We start from the raw sequence: 22,861 nt of genomic DNA, 5'->3' as shown, positions 1-22,861 counted from the left end.
CCCTGCTCCATTCCAACCCCTTCCCTGAAGTCCCCACCCTAATGCTGCCCCCAAGGGGTGCAGAAAGGGTGCAGGGTGCGGCGGGTGCTCAGGGCAGGGAGTTGAGGTGCAGGAGGGGTGTGGGATGCAGCAGGGGGCTCAGAGCAGGGAGTTGGGGAGCAGGAGGGGTGCGGGATGCAGCAGGGGGCTCAGAGCAGGGAGTTGGGGTGCAGGAGGGGTGTGGGATGTGGCAGGGGGCTCAGGGCAGGGAGTTGGGGTGCAGAAGGGATTCAGGGTGTAAGCTCCAGCCGAGCGCCGCTTACCTAGAGCGGTTCCGGGGTGGCAGCGGCGTGCACCGGGGGTAGGGTGACCAGATCACCCAAGACAAATATCGGGACGCGGGGGGAGAGGGCATGACGCGGGGGGGGGGGCGTGGCGGGGGNGCCGTCGGTGATGTTAAACTGTTTGAGAAATATTTTCGCCTCTGCGTGGGTCTCCCGCCAGGGGCAAGAAACCCCCGAAGCAAAATGGGGGGGGGGGGGGGGGGGGGGGGGGGGGGGGGGGGGGGGGGGGGGGGGGGCGTGGCCAAAAAAAACCCCTTCCTCCGCAAGCGCTGGAGGGAGGCCCGGGAGACTCAGGGGAAGCGCGGGACCGGGGTGAGTAAGAGTCCGGCCTGGTCCCTTGCAGGCAGGACTCAGTTGGGTGGTAGGGCGAGCAGGCCCCAGCCCCCCCGTCCCGCAGGGGAACGAACGGGGCTGGGCAGCCGATGCCTCCACCCCGGGGCCGCTGCGGGATAGCACCAGCTGGGCAGCAACCCAGACGCTGGCCAGGGGCTGGGCCCAGCGTACGCGCTGCTGGGTCCCTGCAGCAGGCCCCGGCTCGGGGGGTTCGGAGGCGCCGCAGCCGCGGAGCGCCATGGCCGCTTCCTCCTCCGCGGCAGTGGGAGCTGCAGCAGCGGCTGCTCCCGAGTCCTGCTGCCCGGGGGGACAACAACAGCCGCCGCCTGGCCCCGCGGGCCGCCCCCCTCCTCGCCCAACCACCCGACTGAGTCCTGCCTGCTCGGGGCCAGGCCGGACTCTTACTCACCCCGGCCCCGCGTTTCCCCTGCGTCTCCCGGGCCTCCCTCCAGCGCTTGTGGAGGGAGGGGGAATGGTGAGCCCGGGGAAGAGGCGGGGATTCGGGGAGGGAGCCAATCGGGGGAGGAGGGGGCGGAGTCGGGGCGGGGGGGGTGCGAGCACTTCCAGGCTCCGGGGCATTTCCTTGTTTGTCCAGTGTCCCGACCGCATGTCGGTCGGGACGCGGGACAAACAAGGAAATATCGGGACAGTCCCGATAAAATCGGGACGTCTGGTCACCCTAACCGGGGGCCACGGGCAGGCTCCCTGCCAGCCTACCCTGGAACCGTGTCCCTGCAGCCCGAGGGGGAGGGGCTCAGGGTTCCGTACATGTGCTGCTCTTGCCGCTCCTCTAGGTACCTCCCACGAAGCTCCCATTGGCCGCGGTTCCCTGTTTCCGGCCAATGGGAGCTGCGGGGGGCGGTGCCTGGAAGGAGGCAATGCAGGAGCCCTCTGCCTCCTTCCCCCTCCCCCCCTGCCTGAAGGGGAGCTGCCAGCTGCTTCAGAGAGCGGCGCGGGGCTCGCAACGCCACAGGGGGCAATCCCGCAGGCGGGGGGGGCGGGCGCGGGGAGCTTGGTGGGCCACATGCAAGAGTCCTGCGGGCCACATGCGGCCAACGAGCCGCGTGTTTGAGACCCCTGGTCTAGTTCCTAAATACACAGGCTGGGACTCTTTTCCAGCCTCGGACCCCCTTCTGTTATAGTGTCTTCCAGCTTGCTGGAAAGATCTTTTGCTGTGACGTGGGGGTCAGTCAGTCCCCATTGGTCAAGCAGTCTCCACTGTACACAGTCTCTGGATAGTGGATTCTTTCCTTGATGGGTGTTGATGAGCCATTAACCGCTGTCTGGCTACTCCATTGTTGTACCTGAAAGGCTAGTTGTTGTGTTCCCAACCTGACAGCATATTTTAGTAACACATATAGCAATAATTCATAACTTCACATACAATCCAACAGATCAAGACTTTTAAAATGATACCTCACAAGGCATACTTTGTACAAAACATATCATAATGATCTGACAGTGGTGAATACGGAGGTTCCAGGATGCTGCTTTGAGGTACAGAGGCCTTACATTCAACTCAATGCATTTCACCTCTCTGTGTGTAACACAATAATGGTTCAATGCTGCAGCTGATCAATTCCAACACTTCAGCGAATGTTCTAGGCATCAGCGGGCAGAACTGCCCTGATTGTGTCAGAAATCTGGAAGCAGGAAATGGGAGACACTTGGGGCCCCTGGCACTGGGTGGGGTGGGCAAATGGGGGCCCTTGATGAGAGAGTTGGGGGTAACTGCACCTTTAATCCCCTCTGTGGTCTATTGAGAAGCCACCTACAGCAATGGGAGCGACAATCATTCCTGGTGGGGAAGCCCCTGCCCCAGCCAGTTTGGTTCTGGTGAACTGGGCAGGGATTTTGCAGGAGGACTCCACACACCCTGCCATGACCGTGGACGGTATTTACACCGGTTGGTGAAAGTCTCCCTCTAACTCCTCCCAGCTGCGAGTGATACAGACTCAGCAGAAATTCTGCCCACAGTTCAAAATCAAGGCAGATTGGGCAGGTGAGTGACTCCTAGAGATGGAGCGGGGGTGGGGTGGGGGGGCTGCAGCAGCCTGGGCCCTGGGAGAGGAACAGGGAGGGGAAATTCAGTCTCATTCATTCATTTCACAACAATGGGCCTCACCTCATGGAACTAGCTATAGGCAGAACAGCCAAACGCCCTGAGCCCTGGCACTCTAGGGCCTGTGCACAATTGATTCTGCTTCCCCCAGGATCTCTCCTTAGACTCTCTCCTGTTGCACTGTGTGTTCCAGTGTGACTCACCAGGGGCTCTTGCTTAGGGGCCCTGGCCCTGCAGAGACCTGTCACCAGCAGGGGCAGCTCCTCCTTGGGGGAGGGTGGAGTGAAGTCCCAGCAGGAATGTAACTGCTGTGCAGTGCAGCTGACACACTGTAGGGGGCAGCACCACCTGCTGCCACTGGGGAATCCTGGAGGCTGCAATACACCAGGCTGCTACCGATACCTGTGCCTCACTGAGGGTACGTCTTCACTACCCGCCGTATCGGCGCGTAGCAATCGATTTATCCGGGATCGATATATCGCATCTCGTTAAGACGCAATATATCGATCCACGAATGCGCTCACCGTCGACTCCGGAACTCCACCAAAGCAAGCGGCGGTAGCGCAGTCGACGGGGGAGCCGCGGCCGTCGATCTCGCGCCATGTGGACCCCAGGTAATTCGATCCAAGATACTATGACTTCAGCTACGCTATTCGCGTAGCTGAAGTTGCATATCTTGGATCGATTCCCCCCCCAGCGTAGACCAGCCCTCAGCCTGCAGGCAGCACAGGGAGAGGCCCAGAGTAGGGAACAGAGGTGGCTGTGGGACTGTTTCAGCTCATAGGCACTGTGAGGTCTCAGGGGGCTTGCTGATGTAGGGTTCCAGAGGTAACATGGAATAACGGGGTGCCCAGCGCTGGCCCTAGGGGGATGGTTCCCCACCCCCACAGATCTCACTGCCAGGATGTTTCCCCTGAGACTCAGCCTCACTTTCCCCTTTGTTAATTTCTCCCCATCCCCCCTGCTGCTTTTGCCCCTCATTTTTTTTATGTTCAAAAACAGATCCAGAAACAATAGGGCCCCCACAGATGGTGGCCACAGAAAATACTGACCCTAGGACCAGTTCTCCATACACATCTCACACTCCCCATGAGACCCCCTGTTCCCAGTCCAATCTCTGAGCATAGTCCTGCATGTCTGGATGGGTCCCTCCACAGCTGGGATGTGCAAATCCCCTCATGCAGCCCCCTCCCCCTGCACCAGCTAGGATGGGGGACTGTCTGTGGAAAGTCTGGAGGATGAAGCCACATTAGCATTGGCCTTCCCCCTCCTCAGACGCAGCTGGTGGGGACAGAAATGAGGACACCCCAGGAGGGGGGTGTCTTGAGGGACCTGGGATTTTTCTGGGGCTGCCCAAAATAAAGGCCCTCCAGGGCTGATGGGAACTTGGCCCCAGGGAGGGTGTTGTAGGGCCCTGAATGGCAGCAGGGGCCACGTTTCTCTGGGTCTCTGTCTCTGGTTTGTTTGTTTCCCCAGCTGCCCCCACCAGAGGGCTCTGGCTATTGCTCAGGGAGGGGAGGCTGCTCGCTCCTGTCCCTGGACAGATGCTGCTGCAGCCGCCATTGGGAACCAGGAGCCCAGGCCGAGCCGCTGCTGCTTCCGCAGAATTGAGTTTTCCCCTTTAATTATTGAATATTCATATTAAATCTTCTGAATTATGATGCTTTTTTCCATAATCCAATACTGATACTAGAATTCCCTCCGATTTCCTGCCTGTCCCTGTAATTCTCAATAAGGCTGTGACTGGGCCATGGGGATTTTTAGTACATTTCACTGCAGAAGTGTGGGAAAAACACAAGGAGGCATGGAAAGGTCACTTCGCCAGACCTGATCTGGTTTTAGCCCCAGACAAAGCAGCATGAGGAGTCACTCTCCACCCAATGGGGGCTGCTCTGTGTGTGACTGGGACCCTCCTCCCCTCAGGCAGCACCCAGAGTGGTCAGAAATCTAAATTTAATTTCCCACCATCACCACCACCTAGAGTGACCAGACAGCAAATGTGAAAAATCGGGACATGGGGTAGGGGGTAATAAGAGCCCATATAAGAAAAAGATCCAAAAATCGGGACTGTCCCTATAAAATCGGGACATCTGGTCACCCTACCACCACCCAGCCCTGCCACTGACACAGGCAGCAGGGAGCCCTGAGTGACGCACATTAAGAGGGGCAGGGTGGGGGATGGAGCCAGAAGATCCCATGGCACTTGGGGGTGGGGGGCAGCAGCAGAGGAGGGGCAGGTGATTGACTGTTGGGGGTTGGGGGCTGGGTTTGGTTAATTATAAATAATTTGGGGGAAGGGGGCACAGTCTGCAGAGGATATTACATCAATATTTAATGCATAGTTGGGAGTTTAAGGGGTCCAGCCCACTGGCCCGTTAGCAGCCAGGCAGCACCATCCCCCATGTTCTGTTCTGTTCTATTCAGTCCTTACAGCCCCTCATCCCCGCAGAGTCCCAGTGCCTCTAACTGGGCACCAGCCACACGACTCGCATTCGTCCCCTGGGATTCTCTCCTGCTCCCTTCTCTCCCCAGTGCCAGGGATTTTCAATCTGTGTATCCATTGGTGGATGTGGTGCCTGCCGTGCTCTGTGCGCTGGGGACTGGGGGCAGGTCTGACACGTCCCCTGGCACTGGGAACCCAGTGTGGGGATTCAGGGGGGTTCTCAGCTCCTGAGGGAGTTTGTCCCATAGCCTGGGACCGGCTCCTCGGCAGCCTGGCTGATCCCGATCAGCAGCGCTGTGAGTGCAGGGACCCGCTCCCTCTCCATGGCTTTGACTCCATCCTGGGCTTCCCCTCCACAGCACCTTCACAGCACATGTCCCTGGTCTGCACTGACCTTTCTGCTGCTGGCCTCCCACTGGGGCCATGGGAAATGGCAGGGGAGGGGCCAGCACAACCCGCTCTGTCCCTGCATGGTCCCGATTCCCAATTCTGTTCATTGTCAGGCAGCCAGGCCAGGAATTAAAGCCAGGAAACCAAGAATAAAGTACCATGGATCCCAATGACATCTCTATTGGGTCTGTGAAATGACGGGGTTAATGTCACACCCAGCAGCAGCATCTCAGCTCACAAGGGTGATACAGAGAAACAGGAAGGAAAGTGAATGTATGTGAGGATCTCATGACTCCCATAATGACAGGTTTCAGGGTAGCAGCCGTGTTAGTCTGTATCCTCAAAAAGAACAGAGTGAAACATATATGAACAGGTGGGAGTTCATGCTCTCTGTATGTGTGCATATATTTCTCCTCAATATATGTTTCACTCTATATGCATCCGAAGAAGTGGATTGTAGCCCACGAAAGCTTATGCTCTAATAAATTTGTTAGTCTCTAAGGTGCCACAAGTACTCCTGTTCTTTTTGATGACTCCCATAATATGCGTGGGCTGCTAAATCAGCCGTGTCACTAGGAGTGTAGGATGAAGCCCTTTTAACACTGCAAAGCCAACCTGCTTCCAGCCTCCCCTGTCTGACCTCAGCACAACACTCACCCAGCTCAGGCTCACCAGCTCCCTCCCCACAGCTGGCACTGAGGGCGGGAGCTGCTGGGTACAGAGAAGAGCAAGGAGGCGTTAGGGGTTCTGGTTGTACAGGAAGGTGCCCAGGTGAAGGACGTGGAGTTGGGGAGGAGCCATGTGGTCAGGTGAACACGTGTCGAGAATGGGAGACAAGCTGCCTGGGCTCCTTCCTATGAGCGGGTCCCATTTACCCAGCCTGGGCCCATCACTCACACAGCCCTGGGGCTGGGCTCTCACTCCCCTTCCCCTGGCCCAGCCACCAAATCCTTTTCCCCAGCTCACTCCACCCCTCATTGCACTGGGACCAGCTCCCCCACACGGCTGAGTCTGTAGCGCAAAGCATCCCGTACAGCAGGGCCCCGGCGCTCTCACTCCTGCCTCCGCGCTGGCCCCTGTGGCTGTTTCACTCCCCTCCATGGGCAGAGACTCCCCCAGGGCAGGAAATGCCGGGAGGTTCCCATCTCGGAGTCAGATAACCCCATTAATGCCCCTGAGAGGATCTGGGAATCCCCTGTGTAGACAAGTAGGGTGGCCACTGACACATCCCCAGACTACTGGACATTACAGAACTTCTGGAACAGGATGGGCCCACCCTCGTTGGCTTGATCCGGACCCTGCCATCATGACTTCACAGGCACCATGCGTACAAAGTCACAGAGGACACCATGGGGACTCTGTTTTGTTAATTGATGTGAGAAAAAGAAAAAGAAAGGAAGGGTCATATCTTGATTACCAATTATATGTAGATAGAAAGTTAAAAATCAAATGACTTAATGCTGACAGAACTTCAAAGACAAATATATAATCTTGTGTGAGTTCACTTAAATAAATTGCTTAATTAATTCTATCATTTTTTCACCTATTAATTTTCAAAGATGTAGTGCAGGAGGTGGGTGTATGTGCCCTGCCTTCCAGAGAGAACCAGTCAAGACAATAAAGAGAGGGGGAGAGAGAGCAGCTGCACATGTGTGTAGTTGTGATGTTTACGACACATGTACATTATAACCGAATAACCTCCTCTGACAATTTAATGGTTTATTTTGTTAAGATAAATATTTTGGATTTCTTGAAATTCCACAGTTGAAATACAAATGACGTTATTTAGAGAAGTTAAACACCAATATAGACTTGAGAGAAGAATAAAAAAATAAATGTAAATAATTCCAATTCTAAAAATAGGTTTAGATGCTTGTTTTTGAAATACTGTTGAAATGTAAATTAAAATGTTCTTGTATTTACACCTTGTTACAATAATATTTTCTAAATTAGAATAATCTTTTTTCTTTCATATTTTACGTTGAGCTTTCACAGGGGTAGAAAATTCTGACAGGGGTAAATGTCCCTCATCCACCCCCATCTGCTACCCCTGGGGCAGGGGACGGGGAAGGTGAGGGCTGGGGGTTCCCAGGTGTCTGTTTTTCAACTGGAAGCTCCAGTTGAACAGGGAAACTGGCAGCGTCCGGTCAGCACAAAATGTCCAGTTGTTGCAGTAACTGGCCCCCACCACTGAGGGCGGGAAGAGCAGCAGCGCTGGGAGGGGACAGTCTGTGCCGCGGGGTCACTGTCAGGGACAGAGATTCCCTCCGGCCTGAGCTGGGACCGGGCAGATTATCAGGGGAGCCGCGTTTTTACCCCCAGCGTTGCCACCAGGATAGAAATAAGGGCGGAGCGTCCCGGAGAAGGTGTCAGTGAAAGTGAAGAGATGGGACCTGTCAGTCACATTGTAAAACGAGACCTCGCCCGCCTCATAGTCCAGGAAAATCCCCACCCGGCTGGGCCTGACGCTCATGGGGAGGGGGGTCCAGGGGTAGGTGCAGGCACAGTATTCCCCATCGCACAGCCACACGACCCAGAATCCATTCCCAGGTGTGTATGTGACTGGCCCCTTCCTGCTCACAGATTCTCTACAAATCCCCAGAGCCCAGCCTGTCTTGTCTCCCACCTCCACCACCCAGTAACGCCTCCCGCCCGCAAACCCCTCAGCACCCAGAACTTCAGTGTACGTATCAAATCTCTCAGGGTTGTTGGGCAGATCCTGGCGTTTGTCTCCGTCTCTCACACATTTGCGATCCTCAGACAGGACAAGGTTGGGATGAGCCGTATCTGGATCCAGAGTCTCGTCCACTGGGGAGAGAGTCACAGAGTCAGGGCCGAGGGCAGGGGCTGGTCACTGGGATCAAAGGGAAATTAACCTGCATCCTCATTAATCGCTGGGGGTGGGGGGGAGGTTGTTGCCTGATTGGAGTCAGGGCCCATCTGCCTGTGAGGAGACGATGAGGGGAAGGGCAGGAGGAGCAGGGGGCGGGGGGAGGGGTGAGAAGCTGTCACTGGAGGCGGGGGAGGGGACAAGTAGATGCTGGGAGAGGAAAGGGGAGGGGGAGGTGACAGGAGAGGAGGCAATGGAGGGAGGGACATAGGGGAGGGGCAGGCACAAAGGCAATGGGGGGACAAGGGAAGGGGCGGCCACCAGCAGGACAGAGGGGGGTGAATGGAGGGGCAGGTTCCAGGGGGTTGCAGGGGGAGAGGGGAGGGGTGGGCTCCATGCGAGAAGAAGGGAACAGACCCCAGGAGGCTGCGGGGGGCAAGGGATGGGGCAGGCACCAGGGGGCAGAGGGGTGTGAGGGAATGGGGAGCTCCAATGGGGCAGGGGGAAATCAAGGGGAGGGTGAGCTGCCAGGGGGTGAGATGATGAGGAGTGGGGCAGGTGGAATCATGTGGGGGAGCAAATGGGCAGGCACTGGTGCTGGGGGGCAGAATGGGGGTTGAAGGAGCAGGTGAGCAGAAGGGGGGCAGAGAGAGGGGTGTGCAGAAGGGCAGGACCTAGGGGGGCAGAGGGGTGTGAAGGGAAATGTGGGCACCAGGGGGGCAAAGGGAAGATAAAGGGAGGGGTGGGACCCAGAGGTTAGGAGAAGGAGAGGTGAGGGTTGGGGCAGTGCTCAGGTAAGGGGAAGGGCTGAGACCAGGAGTCCCAAAGGGGGGTGAGGGAAGGGACTTGCACCAGGCAGGCAGAGGGGGCAAAGGAAACAGCAGGCACCAGGGAGGCAGATGGGGCAAGGGTAGAGCTGGGACTTTGGGCAGAGGAGGAGCTGGCACCAGGGGACTGGAGGGGTGGTGAGGGGCGCAGTTGTCACTGAGCCAGAGGGTGAGGGGAGGGGCAGGGGTGAGAAATAAAGAGAAGGTGGCATGGGTGATGGTGGCAGAGGGGCGAGAGGAGAGCGGGGTCAGTGGGGCAGAGGGTGGTGAGGGGTGGGCAACAGGAAGGAAGGGGACAAGGGGAGTGTCAAGTGTTGGGGGGCAGGGGGAGGGAAGAAAGGGGTAGGCAGCAGAAGGGTGCGGGTGTAAGGGGAAGGTCAGGTGCCAGGGGGTCAGACTGGGGCTAGAGGAAGGGTGAGCACAGGGGGGTGAGGGAAGGGGTGGGTGTCAGGGGTCAGAGAGGGTGGGGAGAGGGGCAGGTGCCAGGAGGGCTGAGGGGTGTAGGAAGGGCAAAAGCCAGGACAGCAGAGGAGGGTGAGGGGTGAGGTAGCCATCAGAGGGTGGGGGGGTGATGGCAGTGGTAGGCACCAGGGAAGCAGATGGGGGTGAGGGGAGGGGTGGGAGACATGGCACAGAGGAGGGAAAAGGGGAGAGATGGATGCCAGGACATAGCAGGGGTGTGAAGTGATGGTTGGCTCCAGGATGCAGAGGATGTTTGGGGGAGAGGGGAAGGTGCCAGTAGGGCAGGGGGAGAAGGGACGGGTGAGTTCCAGCGGGGCAGAGGTGGGTGGAGGGCAGGGGCACGTGCCAAGGAGGCAAAGTGGGAGTAGAGGGGCAGGGGCCCAGGGGATCAGAAAGGGAGTGAAGAGAGGGAGGGATGTTGGTGAGGGGTCAGAATAGATGCAGGGTCCCTCACAGGGGTTAGGGAAGGATAAGGGAGGGGCAAGAGCCAGACAGGGGTGAGGGAGAGGCAGGTCCCTGGGAATCTCTATTGCTTTCAGGCCATGTGTGGTTGGTTTCTCCTTCAGAGCAGGTCAGTGCTGTTCCCACACACACTGGGGGTGCAGCCCTGCCCCAGGGGGAGCAGCTGGGACTCTCCATGCTGGCGGGCCCCATGTGCACCACCTTCCAGAAAGGAAAACCACACAGCCAGCCCCTCCCCTCGCTGGGCCCAGCCCCACCCCTACGGGAGCAGTGGTCTGGGTTGGGCTCACTTGGGGGGCATTACAGTGGAAGATTCTGGGGGGGTATAAATGCACACTAATAGGCTGTTGCTAATGAGGCCAGGGCAGTGGGGAGGGGGCATTTCCCGACTTCCTGCCCCCTCCATCTGGGAGAAGCTGCACCAGGGGCCAGTCCCAGTTCACACCCGCACAGCGCGTCTGCACTAGGGGTTTGCACCGGTGCAGCTACATCGGTGCAAGGAACCCCGGCAGACACGGCCTGAGACACTGCTGTGCCCGGGGCCGTAACCCCTCCCCTCACTGGGGTTATGGATCAATAATTACAGGGCACTGGAGCAGGGGAGCTGGACTCTGGGCTCCCAGGTGGGGGCCCGACCCACTGGGCTGCAGAGTCGTTCTCACTCCCACGCTCTGGCCCAGTGCCCATGGCAGTGTTTAGACACAGGGGGATGTCACTCGGATCCCAGCGCTTTGAGCCCTCGTGGCATCACATCAGGGGATTGAACCTGGGGCTCCCAGCTGAGGGCCCAGCCACTGGGCTAAAGGCTAGAGGGGAAGCAGCAGCACCTTTTTCTCTTAATTGAAACTCGACAGCAAACTTTACATGGATTCGCGAAGTTTCTGTTGACCCGAAATATAATTTTGCAGCAAATAAACTATTTGTCCAAAACATTTCACCCAGCTCCACTGCAAACCTGTCTGAGCAACTTAGGAGCCCAAATCCCAGAGACTTGCAGTGAGTGACTGTCAAAATCCCCAGAAATGCACAGTTACAGGCAGGCCAGGTTCAGGACACTCCAGAGCTGCTGTTTAATTTGCCCTTTGCAGACAAATGCCCCCTGGGCCCGTGATCTCACCCCCACAAATCAGGCTGAAAATTGAGACTTGGCTCGAGCCCGAACTCTCTGCCCAGAGCCATTTGTGCCATGGATGCTGTGAGTGGCACGGACCAACTGCAGCTGCACCTGGGCGTCTCCCAGAGCAGATAACGGTCCCAGAGACCGTCTCAGAGCCCGGGGCTCAGGTGTCTCCATCTAACGACTGCGCCAGCCACCCCCATCGCTCTCATTAACCAGCCCTGGGTCAGACACGCTGGCAACTTTCACACCCAGACTCTGGAGACACTTTGGGTCCTTCTATAGGGTGACCAGATGTCCCGATTTTATAGGGACAGTCCCGATATTTGTGTCTTTCTTTTATAGGCTCCTATTACCCCCCACCCCCGCCCTCGTTTTTCACACTTGCTGTCTGGTCACCCTATTCTACACAGCCTGCAGAAGTGAGTCTTGGAACGGGCTGGACAGATTCAGGCTTGCGGGGCTCCCGCTTTGGAATTAAAAATAGCCGCATAGACATTCAGGCTCAGGCTGGAGCTCAGGCTCTGAAGCCCAGGATGGAGCCGGGTCTGCCCCTCACAGCGCAAGCGGGGACATTGTCTGTGTCCACGTCCCCTTCACCCCATTCCTGGGATGGGGAACAGCAGCTCCACGGCCCCTCCCTTTACCCCCGGGACAGGGGAATGAGAGCCCTCAGCCTCCTGGGCATTGGGGCCTCCCAGCACAGGTTCCTGGGTGAGCGTGAAAGTGTCTCCACCCAGAAAGCTCTGTGCACCCGGCAAATACACAGATGTGCCCGTGGATCAGGATCCGGGATGGTCCTCTCCCCAGGAGTGATGGAACCTCTCTAAAAGTAGAGGGGTAACCGGTGCCCAAACCGTGGCCCACCCTCTCATGCCGGCCCTTTCTCCCCAATCTCCTGCCCGCGCACCACCCCTTCTCCCTGAACCCCTGCTCTCACACCGCCCCTTCTCCCTGACCCAAGCCCCCACCCTCACACCACCCCTTCTCCCCGAGCCCCCACCCTCACACCACCTCTTCCCCCCACCACCCTGACCTCCTGGTCACTCCTCTCAGCCCCTTCCCCCCTCGTTGCTCACCCTTACAGCTGGTAAAAAGTGGGAGGGAATAGCCCTCTCATTGGTAAAAGTGATTGGCCATGGCCCCTGGCCCCACTCTTCCAGTGCCACTTACTCAGCCCCCAACCCCCGGGAGGAGAGGGGGCTTGGGGCAGTGTCAGTGAGTTCAGTGCTGGGGGTACGAGTGGGGTTTACACCCCGGCTGCTGGAACTCTGTGTATCGAGGGTACGAGGACGTCACAGCAGGCGTATGAGCCCCCCACTGTCCTGCCAACATGGCTCAGCCCTGACACCTGCAGGAGCCTCTCCCTGGGGAGGAACCGTCCCTGGGGCCCATTCAGGCCTTGGCCTCCCTGCGAAGGTGGCTGGTGAGGCTGCTGTTAATGTGAGTTACGATGTGAGCTCCTGTCTGCTGGGAACCGGACTCTCAGCCTGGGCTGAGATCGGTGACTGGGGAGTGAAAGGCCCCAGCTGCAGGGCCAGCTCCAGGGTTTTTGCCCCCCCAAGCAGCCAGAAAAAAAGCTGCGATCGCAATCTGCGGCACTTCTGCCGCGACTCTACCGTCGCCGCTTCTTCGGCGGCAATTCAGTGGCAGGTCTTTCCCCCCAAGAGTGAGTGAAGGACCCACTGCTGAATTGCCACCGAAGAGCCGGACGTGCCGCCCCCTTCCATGTGCCGCCCCAACCACCAGCTTGCTACACCGGTGCCTGGAGCCGGCCCTGCCCAGCTGCCCTCACTGCCCCCCTGAGCCAGCCCAGCAACACCAGCCATTCAGTGCAATAACAGCGATGCTCACACTTGGCAGGTGCCAGTGGGATTAAGGGGGGTGAGCAGAAGGGCTCACAGGGAGGGCAGAGGAGGGGAGGAACAAGTATCAGGGGGCAGAGAGGGGTGAGAGGCAGGGCAGGTGGGTAGAGGGAGGTGTTAGGAGAAGGGATTCGGGAGAGGCAGGTGCCAGGGGGTCAGAGTGGGGCTAGAGGAGGGGTGGGCACGGGGGCTGAGGGAAGGGGTGGGTGCCAGGGGTCAGAGAGGGTGGGGAGAGGGATAGGTGCTAGGAGGGCTGAAGGGAGTAAGAAGGGTGGAAGCCAGGACAGCAAAGGATGGTGACGGGGGTGGGGTGGCCATCAGGGGGCAGAGGGGGGTGCGGGGAGGGGTGGGAGACATGACAGCAGATAAGGGAAAGGGGAGACGTGGATACCAGGACATAGCAGGAGTGTGAAGTGATGGGTGGGCTCCAGGGTGAAGAGGATGTTTGTGGGAGGGGGCAGGTGCCAGGAGGGCAGGGGGAGAAGGAAGGGGTGAGTTCCAGCGGGGCAGAGGTGGGTGGAGGGCAGGGGCATGTGCCAGGGAGGCAAAGTGGGGGCAGAGGGGCAGGGGCCCAGGAGAGCAGAAATCGGGGGAGAAGAAAGGGAGGGATGTGGGTGAGGGGTCAGAATAGACCCAGGGTCCAGGTAAGGGAGGGACAGGAGCCAGAGAGGGGTGAGGGAGGGGTAGGCCCCAGGGAATCTTTCTTGCTTTGGTGTCACGTGTGGTTGGTGCTGTCCCCACACACACAGGGGGTGCAGCCCTGCCCCAGGGGAAGCTGCTGGGACTCTCCATGCTGGCGGGCCCAACCTTCCAGCCAGGCAAACACCACAGCCAGCCCCTCCCCTCGCCCGGCCCAGCCCCCCCCCCACGGGGGCAGTGGTCTGGATTGCGCTCGCGGGGGGGGGGGGGGGGGGGGAAGAGAAATACAGTGGAAGATTCTGAGGGGATATAAATGTGCACTAATGGGCTGTTTCTAATGAGGCCAGGGCAGTGGGGAGAGAAGGGGGCATTTCCCCACTTACTGCCCCCTCCATCTGGGAGAAGTTGCACCGGGGACCAGTCCCAGTTCACAGCCACACAGCAAGTCTGTACTAGGGGTTTGCACCAGTGCAGCTACATCGGTGCAAGGAAACACTGGCAGACATGGCCTGAGACACTGGTGTGCCAGGGGCCATAACCCCTTATCTCACTGAGGTTATGGATCAATAATTACAGCGTCACTGGAGCAGGGGAGCTGGACTCTGGGCTCACCCACTGGGCTGCAGTGTCATTCTCACTCCCACGCTCTGGCCCAGTGCCCATGGCAGTGTATAGACACAGGGGGATGTCATCAGACACCTGGAGCCCAGCAGTTTGAGCCCTCATGACATCACCCTTATCAATCACGGGGGGATTGAACCTGGGGTTCCCAGGTGAGGGCCCAGCCACTGGGCTAAAGGCTAGAAGGGAAGAAGCAGCACCTTTTTCTGTTCATTGAAACTTGACAGCAAACGCGAATAGTTTCTGTTGACTTGAAATATAATTTTGCAGCAAATAAACTATTTGTCCAAAACATTTCACCCAGCTCCACTGCAAACCTGTCTGAGCAACTTAGGAGCCCAAATCCCAGTGACCTGCAGTGAGTGACTGTCAACACCCCCAGAAACGCACAGGTATGGGCAGGGCAGGTTCAGGACATCAGCTATGAAACACTCCAGAGCTGCTGTTAAATCTGCTCTTGGCAGACAAATGCCCCGAGGCCCTGATCTCACCCCACAAATCAGGCTGAAAATGGAGACTCGGCTCCAGCCTGAACTATCTGCCCAGAGCGATTGTCCCATGGTGGATAATGGGCACAGAGACCATCTCAGAGCCCCAGGGGCTCAAGTGTCTCCATTTAACACCTGCGCCACCCACCCCCCCTCGCTCTCATTAACCAGCCCTGGGTCAGACACCCTGGGAACTTTCACACCCAGACTCTGGAGACACTTTGGGTCCTTCTACACAACCTGCAGAAGCGAGTCTCAGAATGGAGTGGCCAGATTCAGGCTTGCGGGGCTCCCTCTTTGGAATTAAAAATAGCCGCGTAGACATTCAGGTTCTGGCTAGAGCCCAGGCTCTGAAGCCCAGGGTGGAGCCAGATCTGCCCCTCACAGCATCCTTCATCCCCTTCCTGGGACGGGGAACAGCAGCCCCAGGGCCTCTCCCTTCACCCCTAGGGCAGGGGAGTGAGAGCCTCGGCCTCCTGGTCAGTGGGGCCTCCCAGCACAGGTTCCTGGGTGAGCGTGAAAGTGTCTCCACCCAGAAACCTCTGTGCACCCGGCAAATACACAGATATGCCCATGGATCAGGATCCAGGATGGTCCTCTCCCCAGGAGTGATGGAAGCTCCCTAAAAGTAAAGGGGTCACCCAGTCGTGCCAGCCCTTCTCCCCAAGCTCCTGCCCCTGCACCGCCCCTTCTCCCCAAGCCTCGGCCTTCACACTGCCTCTTCCCCCCCAAGACCCTGACCCCCGGTCACTCCTCTCCGCCCCTTCCCCCGCCATTGCTCGCCCTTACAGCCAGTAAAAAGTGGGAGGCCTAGCCCTCCTATTAGTAAAAGTGATGGGGCCATGCCCCCCTGGCATCGCTCTTCCAGTGCCCTTTACTCACCCCCATGAGGTGACACCCCATGGGGGGTAATAGGTGCCTATATAAGAAAAAGCCCCCAAAATCAGGACTGTCCCTATAAAATTGGGACATCTGGTCACCCTACACTGATCCCACTCCCGTGCAGAACCTGTTGATTTTGGTGAAAACCAGGAACATGGGAAAATGGATTATAGTAGATTTGGTTTTCCAATTGTTACCTAGCAGCTCTGTGTTCTTGGGGAACCAGGGTGCAGTACCCAGCCTGTCTGACTCACAAAAGACCTCTCCCCTCCGCCCCAGCCTCTGCTTGAAACAAAACCAATCAGAAGAAAGACTTACAAAAAAGCAATGAAAAGTCATTGGGGACATACCTAAATCCCTGGGATAAGGGTGACAGGATTAAGGCAACTCCCCTAGCCTCATTTGCATCAAAGATGGGACAAGGAGGCATCTCCATTAGCATACAGACTGGAAAACAGAGATTCCAAGGCAAGAACCACAGGGAACTCTGGGACCAGAAAAGCAGGGAAGCATCATTGGGGATCTCTGCTCCAGATATTAGTGAACCTATGCGTGCACACACCCAGCTCAGTGGTTATCAGACCAATTCTAGTAATAATTCCTTTATTGGTATCCAAAATAGTGAAGCTCCCTAATTGCATTGTGAGCTCCCTTGAAGGAACACTGCACATAGCCAACTCCCATTGTCTAGCTTGAACAAAAGCCTGGACAAAACACCTTAGTATACTCCCTTGAGCCATCAGTTTACCCATAAACAAATCTAGTGTTCTCTTCCCCAAACCATTATTGTTTCCCTACAAAAACCCCTATCCATACTCAAGTGAGTGTTCTGATGCCTGATCCAAAATCTGCATCAGTTCCACTGTGACTTCTTCTCCTGACTGATCATGCTGGGGGCTCTGCCTGTCTCCAGCACTCCAGACCCTCAGCTACCACCATCACCTGGGACCCCCCAATCGATTCAACTGTCACCGAGTGTTGAGAACACACACTCTCTAGGTATAGCCTTCTGCAGGGGCAGCTCTCTGTTTTCTGCCGCTCCAAGCACGGCAGTCAGGCAGCCTTCGGCACGCCTGAGGGTGGTCCGCTGGTCCCATGGCGTTTCTGCGGGTGATCTGCCGGTCCCGCGCCTTCGGAGTGCCCGCTGCCAAATTGCCGCCGAAGCCGCGGGACTGCCGGACCTCCCGCAGGTATGCCACCGAAGGCTGCCTGACTGCCACCCTCACGGCGACTGGCAGGCCTCGCCCCGTGGCTTGCCGCCCCAGGCATGCGCTTGCTGCACTGGTGCCTGGAGCCGCCCCTGGCCTTCTGACCCTGACTTGTGTGATCAGTTGTAGTTTTGTAAACTTGATTATAAAAGTCAGGTTTAAGTTAGATTTAATATTATAACTGTTTGTTTGGCTCCCCTATGGTTATTACGTGGAAATAAATAACTTTCATGATTAAGCTGGTTGCTTTTCTCTCCCCCCTTGTCCCTCCCACTCCCCCCATGAATGTTTTTTGGTTTCCTCATTTGCTCTGAAGCACGTTCCTTGTACCTAAGCTAAAAGATCCCTGCAGCGCCCGAAAACCCTGTGGGGTTTGCTCATCAAGTGGGTTACTACCAGAACAACTGTAACGTGAAAGTGGGGGTAGGGACGTGCTGAACCTGGGACATATGAGTGTGGCAGATTGAAAGTGCTGCTCAACCCAGCCTGCTCAGGGTTACTCTATTCCATGCGGTGCCCATGGCATATGAGGGTGACAGCTTGGAAATGCTGCTCGACTCAGCCTGCTGAGTCCAGGGACATATAAGGGGTCAGCTTGGGAGTGCTGATTAACCCGGTCCTCTCAGACATGCTCTGGTAATGCGTATGTCTGTGTGTTCATCTGATTCTGGGGCTGGAAGAACTGAGCCCTGGGGAACCTAGGTCCTGCACAATAGCTCCGTTGGGAGGGGACTTGTAGAAGGGAGAAGTAGAGCTCTGTATGAGAACAGAAGTGACACAAGCAGCACATTGATAGAAGTACAGAACCCCCTGCCCCCAGAAGAGTAACCCTAATAAATGAGTGTACCCCAAAGTAACGGGCAAAGCTGGTAACAATGCTCAAACACTGACAGGGTCACAGTCTCATGAGTAAGTCTCACTCACTGAGCAGCAAACCACTGACCCAACTCCCACTGGGCTGCGCTCAGAGCAGACGAGGGGCCCGTAGGATTCAGCTTGTTACCCAGTAACACAGGGCCCAGGTCACACTGAAGCAGCCAGACCAGCCCCTCCTCCAGCTCAGAAAGTTCAGCCAGCCTTGGCTAATGGGGGCGGGGGCAGTGCTGAGCGATGGCCACGCCATGCAGCCCTCACATGTCCCAGGAGAGAGGCACAGACATGTCATCCGTTACCAGTCTGTGCAGCCCCCAGCACAATGGGCCCAGTCCAGGCCTCACAGCACCTGGGTCAGGGACAACCATTAACTCAGCAACGGAGGGGTCAGGATGTCAGAGTGATGGGGCCTGGTCAGACACCTGGGCAAGTACCAGCAGGTGGCTGTAAGTAGCAGGCAAACTGCCCAGCACTCAGCGCATCAGCCTCCAGCTATCACACAGCTCCAAGCCTGTCAGCTGGGTGCATGCGTGTCCTGGGGTCCCAGGCACAATACAGCTGAATATCCCAATAGCTTCCACTCACCTATGAATCTCTTCAACACTTCATTCATGTCAAGGGAAATTTTATACACGTTCTTCAGGTCAGTAGAAACAGCTTCTTGTTCCTGGAGTTTCACATTCTCACTCCTATGAAGAAAACGTCTCATCATCACTCAGCTGCTCTGTACACACATCATCCCAGAACCACCACCAGGAATATAAGAGCAATGAACACAGGAAACACACCTGCTCAATGTGCTTTTCACATCCTGAAAGGAAAAAGAATCAATGTTCTGTATTAACACAATGTGCATAAAACTGAGGGAGTCTCGCTCTGGGCATCAAACTTTCATCTAGAAAATAGATCAACCCTCCCAGGCTTCACTGTTTTGTGGTAAAATCTCATACACCATTTTGCATTAACACTTGTTTCATGTATGTAGGTGAGACAGGGATTTAGCTGAAGGTTTCTCCCTTCTTGGGACCCAGCCCATCAGTATCTGTGTTTATCGCCTGGGTTGGGTCCAATGTTCTGGGGTCAGAGCAGGGATGGGTTTAGCTCAGTGTCATCCATTTAATCTCCCTTGGCCTCACTGGGTCTCCAGGAGAATTCCCCTTGGACATGAACTGCAATATATTGGAACTGATGGAGCCCTTAGCCAGATGTTCTGTTTGTCTGTAACCACAGACACATTTACTCTCATTGTTGGGATCCAGACCCAGGGATCTGAGGTATAATTCTGGATGGGTGGAGAATTTTGATGCCATCTCACCTTTAGCAGCTCGACAACTGGTTGCTGACACTTCTCCTCAATCTCTGTGATCAGCTGCTGCAGAGAGGAGCTTTGCTGGGAAAGTTTGGTGATATTTTCCTGTAGTCTCTGCAGAGTCTCCCTCTCCTCCTGCTCCAGGCTCTGCAGAAGAAGCTGCTCCTCCTCTCTCAGCAGCGTGTGCAGTTTATTAAATTCACCTGCAATCATCTCTCTCTTATTCTTCACTTTCCTCTGGAGATAGAAAAATAGGAAATGCACAGAGAAAACGTGAGCCAGATGTTGAGTTACACAGACTGGGCCTCTGTCCGTGAAGCAGGGGATATTAGATCAGTATCAGGTTTGTAAGGATAGTTACTTATTTGGGAAACGTAGCATAAAGGGTGTGTTTTAGTTCAGAGTTAATATGGCCAGTTCAATAGCGGGGTTGTCTAGGGTGCTTTGGAAAGATGCAGTAAGGCAGGAAGGGGCAGAAAGGAGCAAGCGGCAGGTGAGGGAGGGAGCCTTGGGGGAGGGGGTGGGGAAGCTGCAACAGTGAGCGGGGAGCCTCTGGGGATGAGCAGGAGCAGGGCATGGGGCAGAGCAGGAGGGGAGCATGTGCGGGGCCTTGGTGAGAGCAGGAGAAATGGGGGTGGAGCAGTGGGCAGGGCGATGATCCAAGCACCGGGGAGGTTCTGGAACTCATGCCCAACCTTCCCGAATGCCGGAGGCATGTGCTGCCCATGGCCGGCGCCAAGCCTGTGCAACAGAGCAAACAACCAGAGTAGGTTCATAACCTCATCCTGGAGCTTTATGGCCCCATCATTCCTGGGAGCTGCAGGGGGAAGGGCCCAGGGAAGAATAAACCTGGACACCCACCTGCCACTCTGTGGTTTTCTTCTCCTCTTTAGACGTCAGAGCCAGGGCCTCTTCCAGCTCCTTCCTCAGAGGGCCCAGGGATCCCTGGAGTTTCACCTGCAGGGGCATCGTGTGCGATAAACAGCCATTAGTCTGCCTGTCTGATGGGTGGACAGTACTGGCATTTCATACATGAGCAGTAAATACCCTGGAATTGAGAAGCAGAGCAGGGGCTCTGCTTCCTGCAGACACTCAGGACTTCTCAAAGCCTGTGTTTGAGCTAAAGTTTCCCATCACTGAGCACAGGCCAGAGGGGAAACAGCTGGGAAGGTTCTGAACGATCCCTCCTGCCAGTGAGAGTGGAGAGGTTGGGACAGCACCTCGCTGCCCTGTACCCAGACCCAGGCCAGGAACAAGACCCCACTGTGCTCTCGTCTGTCCAGGCTCCCATGTGGCCTCCCTCAGGCAGCAGCTGAGCACCTGAGCCAGCGCAGTCCCATTAACTGTACAGGGTGAAGCTGTGATGTGGCTGGAGGTCAGTGAGGAACAGGGAACACACTCGGTCTGGGGGAATGTGCCACCCATAATTATAACTGCTCCAGAGCTGTAATATCCCAGGGCTCTCTTCCCCTTTGACAGCGTGTGATTCCTTCACACAGCACAGCAATGTGCTCCTGCCCCATCAACCCCACACTCATGGCAGCCCCCCAGAGCCCCTTCCAGAAATTTTCCCATTTCACTCTTTTCTCTGAGCCCTCGAGTTCTCTCCTCCCCTCTGCCCAAGGGCCCAGGCTGCTGCTGACAGCTCCTGGGGAGCTGTTCGGTGACACCCCTGAGGTGCTGCTGCAGGGAGGCAGTGAAGGAGGAGCCAGCACGGGCTAGTGAGAGACAGGAGGCAGAAAAGCAGCCTTTGCAACCAGGAAAACAGCTTCATAAATGAACAGGAATCAGACTGGGGGAAGGGCAAAGGTGGCTGGATTCTTTGAAGCTCCACCCACAAAATAAGCTCCACCCATTGGAGTCACCAAAAGGAGACACCATGATCTGTTCACAGTAGATGGTGCAATGTTCAAAACAGGATGGAGTTGCTGATTGGCTCCAAGGGGCTCCTGGGGCCAGAGTCCCCTGATGGGGCTAGAATATACATCTGGATTCTGCTGGGCGCTCTGGGCCTGGTCCTCCTTTACTGGGGGGGGAGAATAAGGTGGCATCTCCCAAACCTCACCCGCTCGTGGCACCGGAAGGAGGTGTCACTGGCAATAAATGGTGCCGAGCTGTAATTCTCCGTCTCTGGTCTCACAAGGGAACAAAATAATTAACAGTGTTGATATTTAAATGATCAGTTCTCCAGTCTCAAAGTAACACACTCACATAAGAGCTGCAGGCCAGTCTATGATTTAAACCTCACTGATTGTTAACACCGGCCATTGTGTAAAAAGTCCCCTTATTTCAGCAGTGGACGCTGAGTTTGAAAAACATTCAGAATCTCAGAGAAAAGTTTCCCACATCAGATATCTTTTACGACTTGATATTCTGATTCTGTCTCCACACTGCCAGATCATTAATTTTGTTATAGCATCTCCCGTACAATGAAGGCTTTACAGAGCTGTATGATGTGTCACACCTGTGACAGGCAAATTTCAGTGAAATCAGCCTGTAATTAAAATCCAAAGTTATTACCCATTAAACTTGCCAGCAATTCCCTACCTTGTACTCCTGGGCAGCCTCCTCTATGGGAACCACCCTGTGATCTCTGTGAGCCCGGGACAGATGGCAAACCAAACAGACAGAAGTTTGATCCTCTTCACAGAACAGTTTCAGAGTCTCCTGGTGTTCCCCACACACCCTCTCCTCTCCTGCTCCCTTTGCTGCCTGTAAACTCAACCATTTGGCTATTTCTACAACATTTGCCAGCTGCCTGTTCGGCCTGAGGTTTCCCTGTTGCACAGTTTCTCTGCACTGAGGGCAGGAGACGGCTGTATCGGATCCCTCCCAGCACTGGGTGATGCAGGCTCGGCAGAAATTGTGCCCACAGTCTATAATCACCGGGTCCTTAAAATACTCCAGACAGATGGGGCATGTAGCTTCCTCCCGGAGACTTTCCACGGGGTTGTCTGTGGCCATGGCTCCCTCTGGGCAGGGTAACAGGGTTAGTCTCACTTTTCTGAACTCAGAAAGAAGTCCCGCCTGCAGCAGCAGCAGCAATTGGGTGTTTCCCTTCCTGGAACTGACTCAGGCTGTTTGCTGAGCTGGAGACAGATCACCCCTAATGTTCCAGCCCTGGAGGCTTTGGTGAGAAATGTCCCAATAAGGCTCCGATCCTGCAATCAGCCCCCTCTGCTGGTGTGGGGGGTCACTGGGGCTTCACATGGACATCAGCTTCCCCTTGTCCTGATGAGCTGACAGAACTGCGTGTCTAAAGAGTGATATTTAGGCTTGGCAGAATTCCTTTGATTTATTATGTAATTTTGACTGGTAAGATTAATATTTCTAAGAATGTTTATATCAATATTATTGTTCACAATTGTGGGAAATTGGGGGGAAATCAGACTATTTTTGTCAGACTAATTCTTTTATGACATTAGACAGATTCAAAAAGTGTAACTGTTAAAACTCAAATTGTCAACATCTCATGTCAAAACATGCTAAGTAAATATCCTTAAATTAAACTCTAGTAAGTTCTCAAGCAGCATTTTTCTTACTGTACCTATTGGTCCATTTCAGTTCTTATCAATGGAAATATTTTTTCATCAGTTTGTGTGTGCAAAGTGAAATCGACATTTACTGACATCGACTGATAAAGTCTAATCCTTCCAAGTCTAGAGATATTCAATTCACAGGCCAAAAATTTGGTGAAGCTGGAATCCATGTGTCAAAGGCCTGATTC

General features: G+C 55.7%; 1 protein-coding gene across 2 annotated transcripts in view; it reads right to left on the bottom strand.

Annotated features, from left to right (window-relative positions):
* Positions 1-22,359, bottom strand: part of LOC117886942 (E3 ubiquitin-protein ligase TRIM39-like) — a 63,607-nt gene extending 41,248 nt beyond the window's left edge. Inside the window, exons 1-6 of one of the 2 annotated variants that reach the window (XM_034789111.1) lie at positions 21,682-22,336; positions 19,996-20,091; positions 19,141-19,371; positions 18,614-18,636; positions 18,411-18,514; positions 7,256-8,359 (exon numbers count right to left, since the gene is read on the bottom strand). In XM_034789111.1, the coding sequence (XP_034645002.1) occupies positions 7,800-8,359; positions 18,411-18,514; positions 18,614-18,636; positions 19,141-19,371; positions 19,996-20,091; positions 21,682-22,098 (1,431 nt within the window). In that variant the 5' untranslated portion in view covers positions 22,099-22,336 and the 3' untranslated portion in view covers positions 7,256-7,799. Of the gene's footprint in view, positions 1-7,255; positions 8,360-18,410; positions 18,515-18,613; positions 18,637-19,140; positions 19,372-19,995; positions 20,092-21,681 lie in introns of those variants that run through there. The other variant, XM_034789110.1, reaches the window with a different exon arrangement.
* Positions 22,360-22,861: the final 502 nt, after the last annotated feature.

Source organism: Trachemys scripta, chromosome 14 (genome assembly GCF_013100865.1).
Source record: "Trachemys scripta elegans isolate TJP31775 chromosome 14, CAS_Tse_1.0, whole genome shotgun sequence".
Taxonomy (NCBI): domain Eukaryota; kingdom Metazoa; phylum Chordata; order Testudines; family Emydidae; genus Trachemys; species Trachemys scripta.
Note: the sequence above shows the minus strand (reverse complement) of the source record. Positions and strands in the feature narration are given on the sequence as shown.